This window comes from Doryrhamphus excisus, chromosome 1 (assembly GCF_030265055.1).
Source record: "Doryrhamphus excisus isolate RoL2022-K1 chromosome 1, RoL_Dexc_1.0, whole genome shotgun sequence".
Classification (NCBI taxonomy): domain Eukaryota; kingdom Metazoa; phylum Chordata; class Actinopteri; order Syngnathiformes; family Syngnathidae; genus Doryrhamphus; species Doryrhamphus excisus.
Window position 1 is genome coordinate 31,358,887 of NC_080466.1, and position 26,690 is coordinate 31,385,576.

Sequence of the window (26,690 nt, forward strand, 5' to 3'; positions counted from 1 at the left end):
ATTATGTCTGCTATATTGTATAATAGGAGTGTAAGGGTGACTCTAGGGGTTTTATTTATTTAGTTTTTATTTATTATTTCTTATTTATTTGTATTTATTTTTATGTCTGGACGATTCTAATAGCCTGGCTCTCGTATAATAATAAATAATAATGTGGAGAATAAATAGATGACCAATGTGCAGCGTAAACAGTAATTTCTACAAATAATTTAAATAATTTCGAATAAATAATAATAATTAAAAATGTTTAAAACCGTCATTAAAAATAAATGCTCACTGCTGGATTGGCAGACTTGTACAGGTAGCATACGCTTCAGCAAAATAACAAGTAGCATCTCTTGTGCTCGGAGATAAAGAATGCGTCAGGGATGATTTAGTGGATGTGAAACGCACAAAAAGGAATGGGTGCAAAAAAAAAAATAGTTTTGCTGGCGTAAGTCATTTCTATGCAACATGGAGTACATTGTACACGGAGAGCCCCTTTCTCCAGAGGCAAGGCAGAGTTGTTGACACTTCAGGGACCAGGTATCAATCATGTAACAGCTACGAGCAGAGCTGGTGGAAGCGTGGCATCTATGAAAAGACCCCCACTGCAGCCCTTTCCGCCCACCTTTCAAAATGTGCCGCCTCAACAAGTTCTGCTGGAGTACTGTCAATGTATATTGTTGCAATGAAAATCATTTTGTGGACAATAATTGCTCATTTATGGCAGTTGATTGGGTCCAGACATGAAATAACACCCACGATAGTCACCTTTTACACTCGTATTACATCATGTTATTATGTATTACCTAATAAAGTAGACAAAATCAGACATTGTGTGCGTTACTATAAATGTGTTCCTGAGGGGACTTGAAAGACGGGCGGACAGGAAGTGAACTCGAGGGCTCAGAGTTGAGTTTTAGCTTTAATGGCCACAAAAGTAGCCGGTGTTTTTAATATTGTGCTTGTTGGGCAATACAATAAAAGTTGTTCTGACAATCAAGACTGGTGCTTGTGTGTCTCACACAATGTTACAGAGCCAGCAGTTGTCCAATTAACACATTCGCTACCAAAGATGTTTATTTTCCATCTGACCGCTCGCTCAACGTATATTTATGTGGATATATTTAGACATATTTATATCGTCTTTATTGGGCGAGAGGCAGGCTGTACGGTGTAATAGTAATTAAATAGCATTTTATTCTGGATTCAAAACACTTTACCAGTACACAAATGTGTCTATTCAATAATGTTTCATTGTGGTGCACAACTTCTAAAAGGCAAAGTACCTAGAAGTCTCTTGACAATCCAGATTTCCATGCAACGTCATGATCTATGTAGGAAAAACAACCACAAGAAATGATCATCGTTTCATCTTTATTTGAGATTCTCATGTGATGACACAAAAATGAGATGATGTCATTATGGCAGTCTTTTCATTTTACATGGGGCAAGTTGTGGCAAGTAGTTCTCACCTTAAGGATTCCCCATGGGCAAGTCATTTTTGTTTTTAATGTAGAGCCCTACTTCCTGACTAGAGCAACATCCCGAGGACTAAAAAAAATATGTCTCTCCTGGAAGGGAGCGAGGGGGGGGGGGGGCATGGCAGAAAATAATTGAGAACCACAGATTTGGTCCCGAAACTCTGAGTAAAGTGAAAATAAGTGTAAAAAAAGACTTGATCTCGTCTTGGTGCTTCTAGTTTTGTTGACTCCTGCCTGTGAGTAATCATGTTCTTTCCAGTGCCAGGGATGAAATACATTTTAAGAATGCGGCGCACATTTTTTGCCGACAGCAAATCCAATATTTAATTCAGTGTGGTCGTTTTAGACGATTGAATCATTTTTGGGTTGCAACACAACCGCTCTCTCTCAACCGCCTCTCCAAAAGCCACCCCCCCCCCCCAAATCGTCTTTGAATTGAAATGCATGACTTCACTAATACAGGGTGGCTGCTATCCCTTTATTAGTGGCAAGGTCATGGGGTCACACAGCGCATTTGTAGAGTGAGGATTATGGGCCATTTGAATACCGCCCCCCTCCTCCCTTACTGGTCCCTAATTAGAGCACCAGCATCTTGTAGAGCGCTAAGGGTTAAATAAGCCTGCAGTGCTCCTCAAGGCTGATAAGTGGCAGATTCTTCCCCGCTTAAGCTTGGATTTACTCATGTCTTCTTTCTTAACAGTCCAGATAGAATTTCAAACATGGCCTAGAACTATCACAGGAAATACAATACACAATACACGTGCTGTATGCTCCATTTACAAAAGATCAAGTTGGCCATATTTTTTTTTTACAGACTTTCAAACTTGGTAATAAAACAATGATCTAACTATGCCCGGTTTAACCGCGAGTGGATGAAGTTCTGTTTTGCTATATTTTGCAAAATTACTTTGTCATACGAATGTTTTAGCAGTACATACTGCTGGCCATCAGACTTTAAATTATTATTATTTATTTGAAATTATTTGTACAAATTACTGTTTACGCTGTACATTGTTGTTCATATTTGATGTCATCTATTTATTTTCCATATTATTATTATTATTATTATAATAATAATATAGGCAACGACATTTCGTTGGCAATTTCATTGCTGTGTTATCTATCCATCCATCCATCCACCCAACCCCACCCACCCACCAACCCATCCAACCACAGACCCACCCATCCAACCACAGACCCACCCATCCAACCACCGACCCATCCAACCACCGACCCACCAAAACCCACCCATCCCCACCCATCCACCCACCGACCCATCCATCCATCCATCCATCCATCCACCTAACCCCCACCCATATACTCAGTAGGGTCGCGGGTATGCTGGAGCCTATCCCATGGATGGATGGATGGATGGATGGCGGTCCATAAGTCAAAAAGTTTGCCGACTCCTGGCCTTGGACTTTCCGTCCATATTTCTGCTGATCAGATTCCACGGCACCGTCTGCTCATCCAAGCGCTGATCTCTTGCAGTATTCTACTTTATCTCCTCTCACCCACACACTCAGAAAAGCTTTACATCACCTACAGCCGCGCAGAGCCCCCAAAGCCTGAAACGTCTCAATCGCGTGTTCACTTCTATCCCACACCTTTTTTGACCAGGCAAAGAAAAAAATCAATGCATTCTAAAACATGGTTTACACCAGGGGTTCTCCAAGGCTCACAACCCGGGACCCACATTTTCTATTGGTCATCAGGTTGCAACCTATTTTTACTCAATTCCAATGTATGTGATCATTTTATTATGGAAATGACTAGGAACATACGAAATAATTACATGCATACAAAACTTCCTTTATTGTCATTTTTTATTGCCAGGGTTGGATGGAGGAGATTGATTTGACAAAAGAGAAAGAAGAAGTCAACTACAAAATGATGTTCCTGTATTAGATGACTTTAGGCTTTAGGCTACCTGAATACCAGTGACCCGATCATGGATTAAAAAGACTCTGATGTTTTCATTCCAAGTGAGCCATCTGAGGAAAGGGACGTCTTAGAGTTGATTCATCTGCACTTGGTCCGGTTTTCCCCCGTTAAGAATTTGTCACTTTGATCCACGGAAGCTCAATGAGTCCCAGTTGTGAGCGGTGCGAGAAAATTACATTTCCATCATGACTTTTACCGCAATCATTCAAGATCCCAAAGGTTTATCTGCCTGGGATTTGAGCGCCAGCTTTCCGTTGTGTACGAGGACAAATGAAAGCACGGAGAGAATAACTTTGGTGAAGTTGAGTGTCCACGTGCCATTTCACCAAGGGGTTAGCGTTTATGCATACGCACGCTCTCTTTTGTATTATCATTAAACGTGTTAACCAGTGTTGTGCCTCCCCAAGGGCAGCTGAGCAAAGGGAGTGTGATAATATTGAAAGAGATAACAAAGTCATAAAAGTTATGACGGAGCAGTTGCTCAATCATGCCTGAATGTGTGCGGTCTGGTGTTTGGTGTAAATGTCCCCATGTGGGATAAGAACTAATGGTAATGGTAATTGTAATGGTAATGGTTTTATTTAATTTCAACATGCATCAGATTACAATTGAGCAAAGCAAAGCTTATTAAATCCTACCCCTCCATCTGGTACTTTTACAATCAGTAACTGTTACATTTGTTCACTTCCTGCTTTCCTAATATAGTATTTTTATTTTTATTTTTATTTTTATTTTTATTTTTATTTTTATTTTTATTTTTATTTTTATTTTTATTTTTATTTTTATTTTTATTTTTATTTTTATTTTTATTTTTATTTTTATTTTTATTTTTATTTTTATTTTTATTTTTATTTTTATTTTTATTTAATTTTCTTGATCTATTCACCTGAAGCTTGTTGTTTCCATGAATCAGACCCTAGACCAGTGGTGTCCAAAATGCGGCTCGAGAACAGGAATAAAATTACAAATAAAAATAAAATATATGGTAATGGTAATGTTTTTATTTCATTTGAACATGCATCAGATTACAATTGAGTGCATCCCATAATCCGTTCCCAGTTCCACATGTCCAAAAGGAGTAGGAAGAAGCAAAGCTTATTAAATCCTACCCCTCCATCTGGTACTTTTACAATCACTAAGTGTTACATTTGTTCACTTCCTGCTTTCCTAATATAGTTTAAGGTTTTTTTTGTTTTTATTTTTTTAATTTTTGTCACGTACCGAAGTAGGAGGTGATATGAGCATCCAATGACATAATGGGTACCATAGTAAGTGTCAATATATGATGTCCCTCGTTTATGGCGGTTATTTGGTTCCAGACCCGACTGTGATAAGTGAATTTCCGCAAAGTAGGAGTCAAGATGAATAAATTTAATGTTTTTGTAATCAGTGCATAGAAAACCTGTTTAGGATTTTCTACATCAACATCAGAGTTTGTCAAGAAAACATATTATTGTTCTAAGATTGGTATCCAATATCAGTATTTAATGTTGTATTTTATACAAAATATGACCCAGAAATGATCTAACGCAAACATCTTCTTTGTCTACCCCTGACTAGGACCTCCTTCAGCTCCGCAGAATCTGGTCTACACCATCAACCAGACCACTGTTACCCTGGAGTGGAGCCCGCCGGCTGACACGGGCGGACGTAGTGATGTCACCTACAGGGTTCGATGCCGACACTGTAGCTGGGAACCTGAAGAGTGCGGACAGTGTGGGCCAAACGTGGGATATTTTCCCGCACAATCAAGACTAGTAGATAGCTACGTCAACATTGTTGACCTGCTGGCCCACGCCAACTACACTTTTGAGGTGGAAGCCGTCAACGGCGTGTCTGACCTGAGCCGCACTCAGAGGCTGTTTGCTGCAGTTAGCATCGCCACGGGCCAAGCGGGTAAGACTGACTTGGGTTTTTCTTTAAGAACGCATGTTGTGTTGGAACTGGGCCTACAGCTCAAGGTTATTTTCTTGGTCTATTCACCTGAAGCTTGTTGTTTCCATGAATCAATCAGACCCTAGACCAGTGGTGTCCAAAATGCGGCCCGAGAACAGGAATAAAATTACAAATAAAAATAAAATATATGGTAATGGTAATGGTTTTATTTCATTTGAACATGCATCAGATTACAATTAAATGCATCCCATAATCAGTTCCCAGTTCCACATGTCCAAAAGGAGTAGAAGAAGCAAAACTTATTAAATCCTACCCCTCCATCTGGTACTTTTACAATCAGTAACTGTTACATTTGTTCACTTCCTGCTTTCCTAATATAGTTTAAGGTTTTTAATTTTTTAATTGTTTTTTTTAATTTTAATTTTAATTTGTTCACTTCCTGCTTTCCATAATACAGTAAAAAAAAATTTTTTAATGTACCTCGTACCAAAAACATGCTAGGTTAATTGGCCACTCCAAATTGTCCATAGGTATGAATGTGGTAGATAGCTGGGATAGGCTCCAGCCCCCCCCCCCCCTCGTGAGGATAAGCGGTAGAAAATGAATGAACGAATGAACGAATGGACAAAAGTCGAAAACAAGCAAGCAAGAACATAATAGCTTGAACCGCTCATGGTTGTCCAAAGTGCAGCCCTTTGTGGTCCACAACTGTTTTCTTATTGGCCCGCAACACATTGTAAAAATCTAAAAGTGGTCTAATGAAGGAGATCGGGAAGACCTGGATTCGATTGTGCACTTGGGCATCTCCGAGTGTAGTTTGCATGTTCTCCCCGTGCGTGCGTGGGCTGTTGTTGAGCTTTTCTAATCGGTACATGTGAGCGCTAGTAACAGGCATGTGACTGTGGTCATTTGGTCCAGCTCTTGAATCCAGTCTAAGGCATTTGGTTTTAAGTAAGTCCCAAATAATCCGGTTCGAATTCCCTCCATCCTGCAACTAGACTATATTTAGTATCTTTATTTTACACTGCACAACTAGCATTATTTAGCTAACCTGGAAGGTTGTAGTGATGCTACATTTACATGATAAATATATGGGGATATGAGTTTTGGTCCATATCACCCACAATTAAAATTAAAATGACGTGTTTTATAACTTGAATCTGCCCTGAACACACACAGAAGAACAATTCCAACACCATCTACTGGATGTATCTTCAACCCACACACGTCTGGAGTTCCTTCATCCTTTCTCATTCTCATTGCAAGAGCGCAGGATGCATTCAGGGACACTCAGAACATCACAAAAAAGGGCTTAATAATGCACGTGTGCGTGGTTAAATAAACAGGAAGATAAAGAAAAACATGAATTGGATAGTCTTATCGCTCGCTTGCTAATTCTTAAGGAGTTTAATGAGTTACGTGCCGCTTCATGTGCCGCTACGCGGAAGCTCTCGGCTGCTACATCCACAAAGCAGCATATTTTGGAGCTGGGGGTGTGGGGGTGGGGGTTAGTGGAAGAACGAGCGACAGGAAATACACTTCGTCTAGCGGAGAAGGCAGCAGTGGTGTTCAACATCATCATTATAAATGATGGTGGTGATGGCTGTGTTAGATATGTCAGAATATGCAAATGAGTTTCATGCTGAATAATGAATGATGAATTCACAAAGTTTGGGTCACACTGATGATTTTTTTTCTCATTTTCCAGTATGCCTTTATCTCTGACCTTTTTTCAAGATACAACCTTTTGAAATAGTAATATCAGAACGGAGTTCTTTAGGGTAATGAAATTTACTTGAAATGACGTGATGTCTGTGAACACGAATGACTCGTAATAACACGGATTCAAATATTCTATTACTATTAAAGAGACTAATATTAGACAAATGGATGTTTAGACTTGTGTGCTAGCTTTTAGCTTCATTGACATTCATTAATTACGGTAAAATTGTCATATTTCAGACATAGTCGATAATGGTGATTAATCATGATTAATTGGTTAAAGATTGGTAATGGTTTTATTTAATTTGAACATGCATCAGATTACAATTGAGTGCATCCCATAATCAGTTCCCAGTTCCACATGTCCAAAAGGAGTAGGAAGAAGCAAAGCTTATTAAATCCTACCCCTCCATCGGGTACTTTTACAATCAGTAACTGTCACATTTGTTCACTTCCTGCTTTCCTAATATAATAGTATTTTTAATTTAATTTAATTTAATTTAATTTAATTTAATTTAATTTAATTTAATTTAATTTAATTTAATTTAATTTAATTTAATTTAATTTAATTTAATTTAATTTAATTTAATTTAATTTAATTTAATTTAATTTAATTTAATTTAATTTAATTTAATTTAGTAACTGTTTCATTTGTATACTTCCTGAACAAATGTGTTGTGATTGTGATTAATCTGATTAAAAAAAATTTTTAAATTTAATTATTTGAAAAATGTATAACCAAAAATGTGCACAGTTGCACATTTGTGAATTGTGGATCACAAATCCACTGTCTTAAATGATTCAGGGTGTACCCCGCCTCTCACCCAAAGTCAGCTGGGATAGGCTCCAGCATACCCCCTAGTGACCCTAGTGAGAATAAGCGGCATAGAACATGGATGGATGATGAAAGCATCTTCCTGAAAATAAAAAAAATTAGGACTGCTTTTAGGCTATATAGGCTATATATATATATTATTATATTATTGTTATAATTATATTACATTTATTATATTATTATTATAGGTTATATAATCATGTGAGGTTGACTCGTTCATGTTTGGCACATAAAAAGGTGATTTTCTGTTATCTTTTTCTAATGAAGACGTTCATAGACATGTATACGTGTTTATACTCTCCCTGTCAGTAATGCTTGAGCCTGCCGCCGTGATCAAAGTGCCATATTTGTCTGTTGAGCGCGTGCGTGATAAGAAGATCCACCCTTTAGGTGTAAATGCAAATGGCTGCCAAGCCCAGCAGACCTGAGCTGACTCTGTTCCACTTTACCAGAAATGTAAGGATCACTTGAGCTGGATGTAATTGGCACCTCCGAGTCCACTAAAACCTACATGTTTAAATTAATAAAGCTTTTATGGCTCATCAATCAGAATGGATTCACGTCGGCATGGCGAGGCAGCAGAGTCCCCGAGCGCTATAAGGGCTGCCTCCATTTCTCCTCATTCATGCTTCTTAAATGAAAATCAGCGCGTACGCAAAGCCGACAGCGAGGAAGCGAGGGGAATGATAATGCACGTGAATGCAGATGGTGATCCATCTAATGAGGAATTCACATCATGCCTAATTACTCGGCTGGAAATATGTGAATAGAGGTTGGAGCCCAGCAATGTGCTGAGTGCTTATCTTTCGCTCAGCCTCGTCAACTTTAACCTCCATTTAAAGTAGGTTCACACAATCTGTCTTGGCTTTTTGTTTCTGCAGAGGAAACAAACCAAATGACCAAATGGCTGCAGGTATGTACTTTGTTGCATCATCAATGATGACGCTACGGTTACACAGGAAGTTCATTCATTCATTCATTTTATACCGTGAGGGTCATTTTACAATCAGTAACTGTTACATTTGTTCACTCCCTGCTTTCCATAATACAGTTTTTTTTTAATAATGTACCTCGTTACGACTTATTCCCATAAATTGTATGACTTTGTCACCAAACATAATTTTTTCAAAAATTACAACTTTGTTCAATGTTTTTTTCTCATAATATTACAACTGTTTATAATATTAATATAAAATCTATTTTTATATTACATATTTTCCCCACAATTTTGTGACTTTCTTCTTATTAGTCTTCTTGTCAATTTTCTTTTCATAATTAGGACCTTATTTTCAAAAAAAAAATTACTGAAATAACTTCCTACTCCTACTTCGGTCCGAGGTGCATTATTAAAAAAAAAAAAACTTAAACTGTATTATGGAAAGCAGGAAGTGAACAAATATAACAGTTAGTGATTGTAAAAGTACCAGATGGAGGGGTAGGATTTAATAAGCTTTGCTTCTTCCTACTCCTTTTGGACATGTGGAACTGGGAACTGATTATGGGATGCACTCAATTGTAATCTGATGCATGTTCAAATGAAATAAAACCATTACCATTACCATAACCAAATATTTGGGGAATAAAGTCATAATATTTCAAAAATGTAAAAAGAAAAAATTGGATTTTTTTTTACTGATATCGCAAAGCTGAGATGAAATAGATATAGCTTATTCCATACTTGGGTGGAGAAGGTTTGGACACCCCCGCTCTAGTGTTCGAACTCACCCAACAAGCACATGATATATATGATACGTACATTTTAAGCGGTTATTTGATGCCAATATGATCCATGCAGACCTCATACATGGCCACATTATTTAGCATCTGTTGTGTTCTTGTAAAAGGACCATTTTTTAAATGCTTCCATTCTGTTTTTGTGTGAATTCTGTGGAATTAAGGAGGACATATGCAGATGCCGCTGATTTCTGAAGACTGCATAACAAGCAACGGCGGTCTGATTTAGTGGCGGGCTCAGATGGGAATATGTGGAAGTTGAAAGGCTGATTCGCATTCTGTTTCACGCTATAGGCAGTGTTCTGCAGGAGTACACATAGACACCGTTTAAATTATTCACACCTCTGTGAGAAAGGGATTTAGGCAATGTGTTTTTTTCTGTCAGTTTGCTGTTTACGTTGAATATTGCACTGCATTCTATTCAGACTCTCACTTGGGGGGAATTTGCGTTGCTTCCTGTTGAAGCGAGTGGAAGCCTGACTGCTGAAGCTCTCGACTGTTGTTGAAGTCTTGGATTTGTTCACAGCTTTTTTCCTCCAATTGACCTTGAATGTTGACCGTGATTATACACTCCTGATCAAAATCAAAAGACCATCTGAAAAATTGAATTGAATTTCAATTTTGTATTGTTGGAATTGAAGATGGTCTGCCGTTTGACGCCCCTGCACAACCTGGAGCTCCATTGTTCCATTGACGGACCACTGTGAAATATATCAAAAATATTTCTCATCAGAGGGCGGCACGGCGGACGAGTGGTTAGCGCACAAACCTCACAGCTAGGAGACCAGGGTTCAATTCCACCCTCCACCCCTAATTTTCAAAAAATTAATGGTTGTTTTTTAATTTCTCAAAATATTACAAAAATAATATCTTTTTTCTTGAATGTTTCAACTCTATGCTACTAAAAATATTTATCCTGATAATATTACAAAATTATTATTGGACAATTTGGACTTTTTTCCTGATTAAAAAATTAATTAGTAATTATTTTTTATTAATAATTTGTAACCATGTTTCGAAATTATTTTCTAAATATTTAAACTTTCTTCCTGTACAATGTTTTTCATATTATTACATGCAAGGTTTTTTTAATATTTTTATATTTCAACTTATCCTACTTGGCTGCATGGCGGTCGAGTGGTTAGCACACAGACCTCACAGCTAGGAGACCAGGGTCCAATTCCACACTCGGCCATCTCTGTGTGGAGTTTGCATGTTCTCCCCGTGCATGCGTGGGTTTTCTCCGGGTACTCCGGTTTCCTCCCACATTCCAAAAACATGCTAGGTTAATTAGCCACTCCAAATTGTCCATAGGTATGAATGTGAGTGTGAATGGTTGTTTGTCTATATGTGCCCTGTGATTGGCAGGCCACCAGTCACACATCTTAACAGGCTACTGTGTACTGCAATCGACGCCGTTCAGTCAAGTCTGATGGCATAAGCTTGAAACCACGTCCTCTGCAGGATTACCCAAGTCCCACCAAGTCTGGTCTACATTGCCCTATATGCAGACTAGACAGTATATATGGTCACTATATATGAGGCCTGACTTTCTCGACTATAAAAAAAGTCTGACTGCATCAGTTTTTCCCGATTTGGATTTTCGCCAGTGAAATGCATTTCCGTGTGTAGTCTGCGTCCCACTGGTGAGGTAGTCTCTGCAGCCCATGAGCAAGAAACTTGTCAAAACACTTTTGACAGTTGCCCTCAGAGTCTTTGTCTATTTTTTCCCCCACTATACGCTCTCCATGGCAATGAGTGCACACAGAAACTATCATGAATTCTTAATTCACTCATGGCACAAGTTTTCTCTTGCTGCTGTTTTACCAACTTTCAGCCCTGATTGTTTGGAATTAGAAGCGGGTTCAACCAAACGGCTGGATTATAACCCAGCATGGACGTTGTTATAGGAAGTGTGATGATGAGGACGCCCGTCTCTGAAAAGACAAGGACAAGTCAAGGACAGGACCAATAGGATGGTTATTGATTATTCAGCACAGACATAAAGCAATGAAGTCTGTAAAATTAAATCATTAAAAAAAATTGTTACAACTATAATGATGAAAATGGTAATATTAATGATAATTATAATAATGGTGATAGTAATAACAATAATAATGGTAATAATGATTAAGATGATAACAATAATTATAATAATGATAATGACAATAATAATATTACAATGATGATAATAACAGGGGTATACAAATGTAAATAATGGAAAGTTGTATTTTGATTGATGTAAGAAATGCACTGTAATGTTTCATATATTTGCCCAAATAAAATTAAAAAAAAATGCTATTGAGCAAACAGCACATGCAGAAATATTCAGTGTTCAGTGTGAGCTCAGTGTGGGACCTTTGGAAATCCAAGGAAATATAGCTGAATAGGCGCAGATTCTGGAAGATCTAGAAAGCTTTCTGTGTGGGATATCGTGTGTTGTTGTATTCAGTCCACGAGTTCTTAATAGTGAGAAAACGACATTGTTTAGTTAGCCCTGTCAATTTCATAGGATCAGATCCTTTCACATGTTCAAGGATACTCATGATGGTCACGACAGGTTTACAGAACATCGGTTGGAATTTCTTCCGCCTTTGGAGTATTTCACGATGTCTAATTTCTATACAAATTGTGTCCCAACCATCTCAGTCTGGCCGATAGCTGACTTTATCTCCAAGGCCTCTAACATGTAATTTCCAACAACAACAACAAAGATCTTTTAATTGACGCTTGTTGTTCTCTTGACAGCTCCATCCCAGATCAGCGAGGTCATCAAGGAGAAAGTACAGCAGCGGAGCATCCAGCTGTCCTGGCAGGAACCCCAGCAATCCAATGGAATTGTCACAGAATATGAAATCAAATATTATGAAAAAGTACGTGATGTTTTCTGTAACTCGTTACCCTCCATTACTCAGTTGCCGTTTTGTATCGCGGGTGGAATTTCCATGATCCCGCGAGCCCTGTGTCGTGGTTGCAATAATGAATGAGACGCTCATACGATTTTAATCAGGCTTATTGGTCTTTTACGCACACTTCCATGCACCTTTGCTTTCTATCTCGCTCTCTGCTGCCCTGTACTGCATACCGTTGGCGGAGTCTGAGCTTTGAGTTTGAACACATCAGAGGTTTTCATTAAGATTTAATCAGCACATTTACTCAACAAATGAAAGACACTCAGATACTGGAGCATTTTTTTACGAGTCACCCCAACGTAATTGCAGTCTAAGATTAAAAACAAGATGCGAGGCTGCAGTGGAAATAAATAAATAAATAAAAAACATTCAAAATGCTTCATGGTTTAGGGAAAGTAATTGACTAATTCCAGAAGTCCATAACGTCAGGGTGTCATGTTGGTCGAGGAAGGCAAATTATTAACGTTTAATACCACCGTGTCCTCCTTCTTCCGTGTCCCATGATGTCAGGTAACATGCTTCGCAATGCATCATCATCCGTCTGTCAAGTGTTTGTGATTTTGATTTGAGCTTATTTGGTGAGTCTCATCCCTAAGTTGACTCCAAAGTCACCCACATTGTGCACAATGGTTGTTTTGCACACTGGAAGGGGCGTTCCAAAAAAGAGAGAGGAGGATTTCTTAATAGTGAGAAAATTACATTGTTTAGTTCTTGCATTTTCTACCGCTTTTTCCTCACGAGGGTCATGGGGGGTGCTGGAGCCTATCCCAGCTGTCTTCGGGGGGGCGAGAGGCGGGGTACACCCTGGACTGGTCGCCAGCCAATCACAGGGCACATATAGACAAACAACCATTCACACTCACATTCATACCTATGGACAATTTGGAGTGGCCAATTAACCTAGCATGTTTTTGGAATGTGTTAGTGTTCTTACAAAGAACACTAAACTCATCACACACCAACTTAACACTCAAAAGGTAGAATTTAGAAACCAGCTCAACCGAATCATTCATTCATTCATTCATTTTCTACCGCTTATTCTCACGAGGGTCGTGGGGGGTGCTGGAGCCTATCCCAGCTGTCTTTGGGCGAGAGGCGGGGTACACCCCGGACTGGTGGCCAGACAATCACAGGGCACATATAGACAAACAACCATTCACACTCACATTCATACCTATGGACAATTTGGAGTGGCTAATTAACCTAGCATGTTTTTGGAATGTTGGAGGAAACCGGAGTACCCGGAGAAAACCCACGCATGCACGGGGAGAACATGCAAACTCCACACAGAGATGGCCGAGGGTGAGATTGAACCCTGGTCTCCTAGCTGTGAGGTCTGCGCGCTAACCACTAGATATTAGGGATTATTGTGCCTGTTGTGATATCATTCAAACCTACAGTAAAGGCCTCTGCTCCAGTGTCTGGTGCTTGTGTGTCTCACCCAACATTACTACATAACATCACAACGTCTCTGAATGCGTCTTTGTATTTTACTTGGTTTAGCCATTTTTATGTTTGGTAATGATTCATTTAGGCAAAAAATACATCATATTTTGCTAAAATGTGCATATTTTATGACTAGTGATCAACTGTATAGACAACCACGAAACAGGGTCAGTCATTTTTTGGGAGAAAAATGTGATGGAGTGAAGCCGAGTATTGACTTTATTTCACTTTTATCACAGGATCAGAAGGACCGAACCTACTCCACAGTGAGGGCCAGATTGCCATCGGCGACTGTGAACAATCTGAAGCCCAGCACTGCCTACGTCTTCCAGATACGAGCCTTCACGCAGGCGGGATATGGAACATTTGGCCCCAGATTAGAGATAACCACCAAGGAGGAGGCAACAGGTAAACACTTTTGTGCTTACGTCGGGATGACTTCAGCATGTCCTTCCTTTTCCCAATTCTGTCACCTACAAGATGAACAAACACTGTTTTTGTTAGTGTTAAATACTTAGTTTGTCAACATTTGAATAGTAAAATTGACATTTACCACAGGATAAATAAATAAATAAGTGAAGGTTAGACATGAAGGGTACCAACATAATGGATGTATACGGCAGTTGGGGTCCCAACCACAGGGGCGCTCCAGTGTACACATACAGAACCAATTCAACTTGGAAAACTGCACTCTTTTTTTGGGAGGGATTTGGGGAATCCAAGCCATTTTCAGTATTATTTTTATGATTGGCCCACAGTATATTGTAATAATATAATTTAACAAAAATGTTTTAAAACAACAGTAGTGAAAATGGAAAAAATAAGCAAAAATGAAGTCAAAATATTAAGAGAAAAAAGTTTATGTGGAAAAAACTTTATGAAAAAAGATTAAATATTAAAGAAAAATATGTTAATTTTAAAAGTTGTAATATTATGAAAAACAAAAAAAAACCCACAAAGTTGTAACTTTTGGAAAATTTGGTTGCGGAAAAAGTTATCAAGTTACAAGAATAAAGTCTAAATATGGGAATAAAGACATTTCCAAAAAAAAGTAGAAATAACTGGAAAAACTAAAAAAAAAAAACCACGCGGCTGGAGGCGGGCAGTCCACAGAGTCCACAACTCAATACAAAGGGTCGAAAGATTAGCATAATAGTTATTAATAGTCATATAGTTATTTCTTTAAAGTCATAACATTAGGAGAGGCTGCACGGTGGTCGAGTGGTTAGCGCGCAGATCCCCCCGGCTCAGAGACCAGGGTTCAATTCCACCCTCGGCCATCTCTGTGTGGGGTTTGCATGTTCTCCCCGTGCATGTGTGGGTTTTCTCCGGGTACTCCGGTTTCCTCCCACATTCCAAAAACATGCTAGGTTAATTGGCCGCTGGGATAGGCTCCAGCACCCCCGCGACCCTCATGAGGAAAAGGTAGAAAATGAATGAATGAATGAACATCAGGAGAAAGAAACATGATGGAAATATTATGAGAATGAAGTAAGAATATTACAAAAGAAAACGATCTCAGAAGAATGTTTGGAAAAATGAACAAAAACAGCAAAAATGGGGGGGGGAAGCAAAGTTCATATGAATATCTTTTTCATCTACATCAAAAAGCTGAGGTGAATTTTTTTGGCGAGTGTATACGTCTTCTTAGCTTCTTAACATGTGTTGCTTTCCAACGTATCAACATGACCCTTGACCCCTGCATCCTTTCATGTGGCCCCGACTGTACAGTAAAAGTTTGGACGCCCTCGAGTCAAAGCATTATTCATATGTCAAGGTTTGTTAGAATTTGAGCATTTTATCAGCGCATTACATAAGCCAGAAGTGGAGTCATGCCGGCATGTTTACGTCACCGCAAAGTGAAGTAATAGCTCAGGGAAATGATTTCATTTCAAGCAAAGAAATCACAAATCGTTCAGACTTCTGCTTACATAATATCACCGGGGAAAAGATAAAGCTCTTAAGGAGCTGCTGCTGTTATGTCTGAGCATAAATGAATGTAAATATCATCACTTGCATTAGAATGAATGCCACTGAATGCTCATTTCCATATACTGTACACATATGTGTACAGTTCGGGATCGGGTTTGGAATATATGTTAAAAGCTGACATTTTAAAAAGATACATTTATCAAGTCCTATACACGTTGCAGCTAGCAGCGAGTGTGACCAACCACCGTGGAGTGGGCGTGGCTGGAGGCGGGCAGTGGGTGGGATCAATTAAAACAGACCGTTTATGCGGGAGCCGCAAAATCCATAGAAATACAGCTGAATAGGTGCATATTCTGGAAGATCTAGACATTTTTTTTTAATTCTATATGCGGGTTATTGTGTGTAGCTCAGTGGTTCCCAAACATTTTACAGTTGGGAATTTGACCTGAAGCCATGTACCTTCAACTCCAGCAGACTTCAAAACCTTATTAGGTTAATTAACCTAATTAATTAATATTCAAGATAATTCAATTTCCGGGTGAAAAAATATGTATTTTGAAGGGTTAAATGAGAATAAAGTTTGACACGAGTACTGATAAATAGATAAGTTATCATTTTATATATATCTTTTATTACACTCTTCCACAAAGCAATCTTCACTTGCTAAATGTACTGCAAAAAAAGTCAGTATTGATAATTCATAATGCCGACTACAGAGAACATACTTATTTCTATAATCACAAATACTTCAACTTGCTGATATAGTTGATTTCATGATTTCACGATTCCATGATATAACATGATAATACAACATGCTAACTACATTTATCAGGCTAAAAAGTGGAAAGCTATTTCATTTTTGCTAACACCCGCCTTGAAGAGTGCGTCTTTTTGAGTGATGTTCTGAAGTTCACTCTGATCATTGTGATCTTTCCGCATGTTTGTGTGTGTGTGTGTCTCTCATCAGCTGCAGTTGTCTCCAGCGAGCAGAACCCTGTCATCATCATAGCGGTGGTGGCAGTGGCAGGAACCATCATCCTGGTGTTCATGGTGTTTGGCTTTATCATTGGGAGAAGGTACGCTCGTGCGGGCCCCATTGACTCGCCGCTTTTGTGAGTCTCTGATTGCCAATTAGCTTTTCTGTCATTCACAGGCCTCCGCATAACACACATACACAAGCACCCAGCCCTGTCACGGCATGTTGGAATAACGGATTGGGATTTTTATTCCCCCCCCCCCCCCCCCCACGCCTCCCACTGAGGTTCAACATAATTATTTGCGTGTGTGACGCTCACTGCAGGATGTATCCCGCCGCTTTCCTTTCACCGTCATAAAGCACCTTGCTCACCGTGACGCACTTTCTACCACACGCTCTTTCATCTGCACGACCTGCTTGTTTTTCAAGGCGCTTCCCTCCGAGTCTGTCACACCATAACCGCTTATGGTTTCATGTCACAGATTGCGTCATAACTGTGAAATGTCAACGCTTAGTAAGTCAGAACTTACACTCTTAACTTTAATCGTGGCGATAAAGCTTTGACTCATTTTCATTAATTCATTCATTCATTTTCTACAGCTTGTCCTCACGAGGGTCACGGGGGGTGCTGGAGCCTATCCCAGCTGTCTTGGGGCGAGAGGCGGGGTACACCCTGGACTGGTGGCCAGCCAATCACAGGGCACATATAGACAAACAACAATTCACACCCACATTCATACCTATGGACAATTTGGGTTTCAAATATACAAACATGTGTCAATACGAGTTCAAATGCACAGGAGAACATGCAAACTCCACACAGAAATGTGTCAAATCACAACACGTAAACGTCACAACGACTGGTAAGCGTTTAGGTTTGTTTTTACACAGTTTAGTAAATACATGTATATATTTAGTTATTTTAGACAACGCTAGATTTCGCAATTACTCGCTACGGGCTAGTTCTCTGTAGCTTACATAATTGTTTTGTTTCCAATAAGGTGCTGTGACATTAGCCACTGATGTTTTTTTGGAATAAAATGACAATATGACACGACACCAAGTTATATTGGCTAGCTGTTAGCGTGTTAGCTTTAGCTTACGTTGCTCACTCGTACCCAACACATTGTCGAGCGTAGCATGTATATGTGTATTTACACAATGTCATAAATCACCTATTGTCATCATATATGAGTTCCAGCAATGGTGGGCGTGCATTTAATTATCAGTGATAAATGAGGGATTACTGTACGTCCAAATGTTAGGGACACCCTGTCCTTTACATAAACTGCTGCAAAAGATAAATTGGACTCTGATTTGGGGTAGACTTGAAACGGCGGCACCAGAGCTTTATGTAGCACAAATACGTGCTTGTCCTGTCCTTCACGCTTCTTTCTTTCTGACTTTGAGCAGCAACTCAGCGCCTGAAGGAACTTTTAACATTTCACTTTTTAACTTCATTCACAAAACCAACCTCCTGCAAAGGAATGGAGATAGCAAAACAATCGCAAAAGCACATCCATTGCTGCAAAAATGGACAATTTTTAAACCATTCGTTTTCTACCGCTTATCCTCACGAGGGTCGCGGGGGGTGCTGTCTTTGGCCGATAGGCGGGGTACACCCTGGGGTACACCCTGGACATGCGAACTCCACACAGAAATGGCCGAGGGTAGAATTGAACTCGGGTCTCTTAGCTGTGAAGCCTGCGCATGAACCGCTCATACGCCGTGTTTATGTCTTTGCCAATGTTTTTTTTATTTGTTGTGCTGGGATTTCGCATTTTGTTTGGCAGTCTTTGAATGCACCATAGTTGCGTGCAGCCAATATCAATATAATATGATATAATATGATATAATATGATATAATATGATATAATATGATATAATATGATTAAATTAAATTAAATTAAATTAAATATCCGCCTCTCGCCCCAAGACAGCTGGGATAGGCTCCAGCACCCCCGCGACCTTCGTGAGGAAAAAGCGGTAGAAAATAAATGAATGAATAATATAATATAATATAATATAAAAATCTACATATATATGCTGTATTATTTTCGTGTGAATGAGATGTGTTTTCTGCAGAAAATGGGCTGTTTTTGGAGAAAAAAGTAGCCACAAAAGTAGCCTAAAACTACTACTGTATTACATTGCATTGATGCAATTGTTCTGGTTCAGGCTGCTCAGCAGGGTTTTTTTTTCCACAATAAGTTCACACCAAGTTCTTGCAATTTAAGATGTTTATTTATTCTGTGCAGTCGTCTGAATGTGTATCGCTTCCATGTCTCCTGCAGGCATTGCGGATACAGTAAGGCGGATCAAGAGGGAGACGAAGAACTTTACTTCCAGTGTGAGTGCATGTTTTTTTGTTTGTTTGTTTGTTTTGGAAGGAACAGTCTTTTTTTAAAAACACACACACACACACATAAAATCCAGACAGTTTAGAACAAGAGTGAGACATCTTTGTTGCAAGTGCTGCTTTTTGGCAAATGTTATCAGTAAGAGTTTTTAAACACCTATACACCACCTCCTAATGATGACCCTGGGGACAACACGACACAGCTTCCCAGTTGGAACGGGAATGATAGACGCGGTACACAAACCCGCTGAATGGAAAAAAGGCTGCTCTGTTGCTGTGAGTCCATGTCTATTATTGCTAAAGGTGTGAAAGCTTCACCGCTCGCTGTTCTAACACCTTGAAACACGGACTTGACTCAGCTTGTGTCTGAATGAACCCCAATTGGACCACAGACTCAGCCTCGCGGGGTGAAAGATTGCATTATTGTCCGCCGTGCTGTGGCGGGGAAGAGCTGATAAGAAAAAGTGCTACGTTGCTGGAGCCTATCCCAGCTGCCTTTGGTTGAGAGGCAAGGTCAAACAACCATTCACACTCACGCTCACATTCATACCTACTGACAATTTGGAGTCACCAATTAAGAGAGAACATGCAAACTCCACACAGAGATGCCCCAGCTGAGAATCGAACCCAGTTCTTCTGACTGTGTGGAATGCTAACCAAGGATGAAATCACACCATAGCATTCGACTGCTGACTGTTTGTTGTGATACCGGAGTGGAGTACCTGGAGAAACATGCAAACTCCACACAGAGATACCCGAGGGTGGAATCGAACTCGGGTCTCCTAGCTGTGTGGCCTGCGCCTTAACCACTCGTGCGCCGTGCAGCCCCTAAATAAATTCTGAGAAAAAAATTTGCGAGAGGAAAAGCAGCAGAAACTGGGAAAAAAACAGCAACGTAAAATTGATTTGGTTAGAGTACATTTGGTTAAGAGGGAATGCTAACCAAGGATGAAATCACACCTTGGCATTCAACTACTGACTGTTTATCACATTTTTGTCATACCGGAGTACCCGGAGAAACATGCAAACTCCACACAGAGATACCCGAGAGTGGAATCGAACTCGGGTCTCTTAGCTGTGTGACCCGCGCCTTAACCACTTGTCCACTGTGCAGCCCGTATATAAATTATGGGAAGAAAATTTGCGTGAGGAAAAGCAGCAGAAACTGGGAAAAAACCAGCAACGTGAAATTTATTTGGTTAGAGTACATTTGGTTAAGAGGGAATGCTAACCAAGGATGAAATTACATTTATCATATTTTTGTGAATCATTTGTTTTGTTGATGACTATTTCCCTGCCACGAGCGTGCTGGTTTGCATAGCGCATACCAATACATCATCATAATCCTCTTCTCTTTTGTGTAGTTAAATTTCCAGGCACTAAGACATATATTGACCCTGAAACCTACGAGGACCCAAACAGAGCTGTCCATCAATTTACCAAGGAGCTGGATGCGTCCTGCATTAAAATCGAGCGGGTTGTCAGAGCAGGTGAGCCCCCCCGTTGTCTCTCGGCTCTTTCTGTTTAGTCCCTGTACTCCCATCTATCACGCTGACAGCCATATATTCACATCGGTGAATACAGCACACAGCCTTACACATTGTATATTGATATACAATTATGAACGGGGGAAAAGTTCATTGCAATTAATTTGCGGGCTGCGGGCGATTGCCGCAGCTGAGAAATTGCTGCCACATTGGTTTTGCAGAGGCGGTCAATGCGAGTGTCTATGCATTTCCAGTGCGTCTTTATATAGGTCTCGCTTGTCCTCCCCTGGGAATAAAAAGATGCCGCGCTCCAATTTGTATTCCACCGCAGCACAGCTGCACTTTGTCTCAATATTCTGTACACTAATGCATTTGTTATTATGAAGAGCTCCATCATTTGGCTTTACCTTCAACTAACCTCACCCTTCATGCCATGCAGGAGAGTTCGGGGAGATGTGCAGCGGGCGGATAAAATTACCTGGAAAGCGGGACGCTTCGGTCGCCATTAAAACATTAAAAGTGGGTTACACTGAGAAGCAGAGGAGGGACTTCCTCTGCGAGGCCAGCATCATGGGACAGTTCGACCATCCCAATGTGGTGCATCTGGAAGGAGTAGTGACAAGAGGTAATCCCACTGTAAGGAGACGCAGACAGAAGTAGTCCTCTTAAAGTATTGTGTTTTTACAGTAGCTTTACTGTAACAGAGAAACACGACATTAAATACACATGACATAATAGCCAGTCTTGGATTGAGGGAAATGTGACTTGGATCCACAAAGGTGGACTTTCTCGTAGTTGCACACATCTCACGTCATTTTGAGCAGGCATTTTGGTCCACTCCTCTGTACAGATACACTTCAAATCCTGAAGGTCTCCAAGCTCTGGCTTTGCAAGTTTCAGATCCCCCCACAGAAGCAAGAACACTAAAAAATCAACAACACAAATGGAAAAATGAGCAATCATTTTACAAGAATAAGAGAAAAAAAATGTAATCGAATGAGAAAAGGTCTCAAGGAAAAATTATGAACTTTTATTAGCAAGAATTTTTTTTTGTTTTTCGACGGTTTCGACGCTCCCGGCGGATCCATTTTCATTGCATACACAACAATGGACAACCGATTAACCGCAGAACCGCACATTAATACCACATCAGAGAAAGTAAAGGTGAGCCATTTATCATATCACCTCGTACTTTGGTACGTGATAAAACATTAAATTAAATTAAATTAAATTAAATTAAATTAAATTAAATTAAATTAAATTAAATTAAATTAAATTAAATTAAATTAAATTAAATTAAATTAAATTAAATTAAATTAAATTAAATTAAATTAAATTAAATTAAATTAAATTAAATTTGTTCATTTTCTACCGCTTATCCTCACGACGGTTGGTCTCAAGGAAAAATTATGAACTTTTATTAGCAAGAATTTTTTTTTGTTTTTTTTGGGGCAAATATATGAAACATTTCTTACATCAATCAAAATATAACTTTCCATTATTTACATTTGTATTCAACTATCTGATCACAAGCCCAAAAGGAGTAGGCTGAAGCAAAAGCTTATAAATGCCTTTTCCCCTGTTATTATTATCATTGTAATATTATTATTGTTATTATCATTATTGTTATAATCTTTATCATTATTACCATTATTATTGTTATTATTATCACTATTATCACCATTATTGTAATCATCATTAATATTGCCATTTTCATCATTATAGTTGTAACAATTTCTGGATTTTTATTTTTAATAATTTAATTTTACAGACTTCATTGCTTCCTGTAGAGCGCCGCACCACCCCATCTGCCATCCTCCGAAATCCGCAGCACCCGTGCCTCCACCGTAAATCCACTAGCCCACTTTTCTTTGGGAATGAGGTGTATACAAAGGTTACATTCTTTCCGTTTGAGCAAATAACCCGAATGGAATTAGAATATTTGGGTCCATGTGTGGAAGTTGGGAACAGTACCTCTGGATTTGCAGACCGGCCTGGTGGTCACACTTTTCAAGAAGCCTCCTTAGGAAAGTCAAGAAGGCTTTCTATGAGAAGCTGTTAGACTTAATAATAGTATCTAACAGCATCATTGTCATCTATGTCTATAAATAGTCCTTTCTTTCTCCAGGAAAACCAGTGATGATCGTCACCGAGTTCATGGAGAACGGTTCACTGGATTCCTTCCTGAGAGTGAGTATCCAGAGTATGGAAATGTCCACCAGCGCAGGATTGCTGACCTGGTTGTGTTGCTCTGCGCAGATACACGACGGTAAATTCACCGTCATTCAGTTGGTTGGCATGCTCAGGGGCATCGCGGCAGGAATGAGATATCTGGCGGACATGGGTTACGTCCATCGAGATCTGGCAGCACGAAACATCCTGGTGAACAGCAACCTTGTCTGTAAAGTGTCCGACTTCGGCTTGTCGCGGATGATAAACGACGATCCCGAAGCCGTCTACTCAACCACTGTGAGTAACTTGTCTCACTTGTCTTACCGGGTGGCGTTCAGTAAGTGGGGGTTAGATTTTAGAGGAAGTCGCCGCTAGCCGCTAAAACACTGCACCAATAAGATTTAATAGAATGTATAATCAAGAATCCAATATTGTCCCTCTAAAGTAGTACAGCTTGTATTACTGTACAGTGGAAATGTACTCTCCTCAACACACGGCCATTATTTTCTAAATAGCCGGCAACAAACGTGAGTGTGATTATTTAGTGTGGATAGCATTATTTTCCAATGCCGCCTTAACTCCCTTGGGCACGGAATCGACTAGAATGTCACTGGTTGTTCCGTTTGAGGATGGCTCCGACCTGGCGGACTCGAGCGTCGCATACAAAACGGTTTCGACGCTCCCGGCGGATCCATTTTCATTGCATACACAACAATGGACGACCGATTAACCGCAGAACCGCACATTAATACCACATCAGAGGAAGTAAAGGTGAGCCATTTATCATATCACCTCATACTTTGGTACGTGATAAAACACATTAAATTAAATTAAATTAAATTAAATTAAATTAAATTAAATTAAATTAAATTAAATTAAATTAAATTAAATTAAATTAAATTAAATTAAATTAAATTAAATTAAATTAAATTAAATTAAATTAAATTAAATTAAATTAAATTAAATTAAATTAAATTAAATTTGTTCGTTCATTTTCTACCGCTTATCCTCACGACGGTGGGGGGCGGGGGGGCTGGAGCCTATCCCAGCTGTCTTCGGGCGAGAGGCAGGGTACACCCTGGACTGGTGGCCAGCCAATCACAGGGCACATATAGACAAAAAAACATTCACACTCACATTCATACCTATGGACAATTTGGAGTGGCCAATTAACCTAGCATGTTTTTGGAATGTTGAACGCATGCACGGGGAGAACATGCAAACTCCACACAGAGATGGCCGAGGGTGGAATTGAACCCTGGTCTCCTAGCTGTGAGGTCTGCGCGGTAACCACTGGTCCGTTCTGTTGAATACTACATATCATTAAATCTTTGAAAGCATCTTCTTAAATTTTTGTTTTACTTAATTTGCCTATGTTTATGCTTGAAAATGCTTAATTTAGGGAAATAATAATTAATTATAATAATAATTACAATAATAATATAATTATAATAAATAATTATAATAATTTAATAATATTAAATAATAATTTTGTCAACACCAGTCCATAGTCAAGCCAAAACAGCATGATGGAATATATTTCTTTAAAAACCATGATGGAGTTAAGCTGTGAAATTGTAAGCGTGCAGTGGCGAGGGATTACTGTATTAACATATTTACACAAACTGTTGTGTAGTACTGTATATTTTGTATTTTTCTGAACAGGGTGGAAAAATACCAGTCCGGTGGACGGCGCCAGAAGCTGTCCAGTTCCGTAAATTCACCTCAGCAAGCGATGTGTGGAGTTACGGGATTGTCATGTGGGAAGTGATGTCCTATGGGGAACGGCCATATTGGGACATGTCCAATCAAGATGTAAGTAGCTATTTAGTGTTGTCAAGTAGGAGTGTCATGTGATTTAAAAAAAATGAACAAAAATGTCTTGCGATAACTGTATATTGCTATATATTGCCAGAATCTGAACTTTTTCTTATGCTGCTCCCACTGCTTGGAAAACTACGTCAGATCTGGTCTCAGTCAAAGTGTTTCGTTCTAGTTTTCACACTCGGCAGTGAGAAAGCTATCTATGCTTCATAGAACAACGGCAAACAGAGTGAGACCTCCTGTCAGTGGTTTCACTTGCACTTGCATGAAAAGGCGGAGAAATGTAACAGAGGCAAACCCGTTTCCGACGTTTAGGTCATTAAAGCCCTGGAGGAAGGCTACCGTCTCCCGGCTCCGATGGACTGTCCCCCAGGCCTTCATCAGCTTATGTTGGATTGCTGGCAGACGGACAGAGGAGATCGGCCCAAATTCGATCAGATAGTCAGCATTCTCGATAAGATGATTCGGAATCCGACCACGCTGAAAACGCCAGCTGGGACATGCACAAGGTGAGGACATCTTTAGTATTTATCCGCTTCTAGTATGACGTACTGTAGTAGTGCAGGACAAGCAGTCCACTCCTGTGTACTCCAGCTTGTCCCTCACAACTCCAGGCAGGATCAAAGGACATGATCCTCGATGCATCTAGTCCAGGCTGCTTGGCAAACTGCAACGGGTCTAAGAGAGTCCAACCAGTTTCCGTGGAAAATGGCGTACCGGCCGCTTCAGTGTCTTCATCAGATGAGACTTTAAAGGAACTGGTTTGCAGCTGCTAGTGTTTTAGTGTTTTTGGCACCAAGATGTGGGATTCTCTCAGGACCTGAGTCCTGTGGAGGTCCTTAAAGGGGCCATGAGGATATCGGATCCAACCGATGAAAGGAATTGCTCCGATCCGTCACCCACGGTTACTCCCCCATCAGACACCTTTCCTCCAACCCGGATGATGAACGGGCAGAAACGCTCTCAATACATTAGCCCAGTGGTGCCATTTCAGCCTGCAACTAGTTTTTATTGGACTTCATCACATTTGTGAAATATAATTTAACAAGAAATGGTAATGGTAATGGTTTTATTTCATTTGAACATGCATCAGATTACAATTGAGTGCATCCCATAATCAGTTCCCAGTTCCACATGTCCAAAAGGAGTAGGAAGAAGCAAAGCTTATTAAATCCTACCCCTCCATCTGGTACTTTTACAATCACCAACTGTTACATTTGTTCACTTCCTGCTTTCCAAAACCTTAAACTATATTAGGAACTCCGCACAGAGATGCCCAAGTGGAGAATTGAACCCGGGTCTGCCGGATCTCCTGACTGTATGGCCAACATGTCCACCATGTGGCTGGATTAATTATAATTTTTTTAAAGTATATTTATTGTGAGTGCTATTGATCAGGGGTGCTGTATAAAGTCGTAATTATGAGAATAAATTATGAGAATAAAAGTGGAAAGTTGAAAAGTGTAATTTTATGAGAATAAAGTCAAAAATATTCAGATAAAAATTATAATTAAGGAAAAAACATTTACATTTTATGGGATTGAACTCATAATGTGGGAAAATAGTAGCATTTCAGCTACTATATCACAAAGCTTTTAACTTGAAATCCATATTCCTATGTTTTACTTTATAAAATATGAAAGTGCCTGGAAAGAACGTGGCCCTGCTTTCGTCCAGATGGCGTTGTTTTACTTAAAAATAGTCCAGATGTCAGATGCCCTTTTCTGTCTTCCCGTCAACACCCTCATGTTCTCATCCCACAGACCAGCTCGACCCCTGTTAGATCAGAGCACACTGGACTTTGCTGCTCTCCACTCAGTGGAAGAGTGGCTGGAAGCCATCAAGATGGAACGATATCGGGACAACTTCACAGCAGCTGGCTACAGTTCCCTGAAATCTGTGGCCAGGATGTCAATCGAGTAAGTAGATGGAAATCCCTAAAAAAATAACCACCCAAACTCAGTACATTTGACTACAACAACAAA

General features: G+C 39.6%; 1 protein-coding gene across 1 annotated transcript in view; it reads left to right on the top strand.

Annotated features, from left to right (window-relative positions):
- Positions 1-26,690, top strand: part of epha7 (eph receptor A7) — a 61,263-nt gene that overhangs the window by 28,996 nt on the left and 5,577 nt on the right. The window contains exons 5-16 of the mRNA XM_058086429.1: positions 4,971-5,306; positions 12,346-12,470; positions 14,195-14,363; positions 16,855-16,963; positions 19,158-19,213; positions 20,587-20,712; positions 21,149-21,334; positions 22,838-22,899; positions 22,969-23,178; positions 24,547-24,696; positions 25,021-25,214; positions 26,469-26,624. Coding sequence (XP_057942412.1) covers positions 4,971-5,306; positions 12,346-12,470; positions 14,195-14,363; positions 16,855-16,963; positions 19,158-19,213; positions 20,587-20,712; positions 21,149-21,334; positions 22,838-22,899; positions 22,969-23,178; positions 24,547-24,696; positions 25,021-25,214; positions 26,469-26,624 — 1,879 coding nt within the window. The remainder of the gene's footprint in view (positions 1-4,970; positions 5,307-12,345; positions 12,471-14,194; positions 14,364-16,854; positions 16,964-19,157; positions 19,214-20,586; positions 20,713-21,148; positions 21,335-22,837; positions 22,900-22,968; positions 23,179-24,546; positions 24,697-25,020; positions 25,215-26,468; positions 26,625-26,690) is intronic.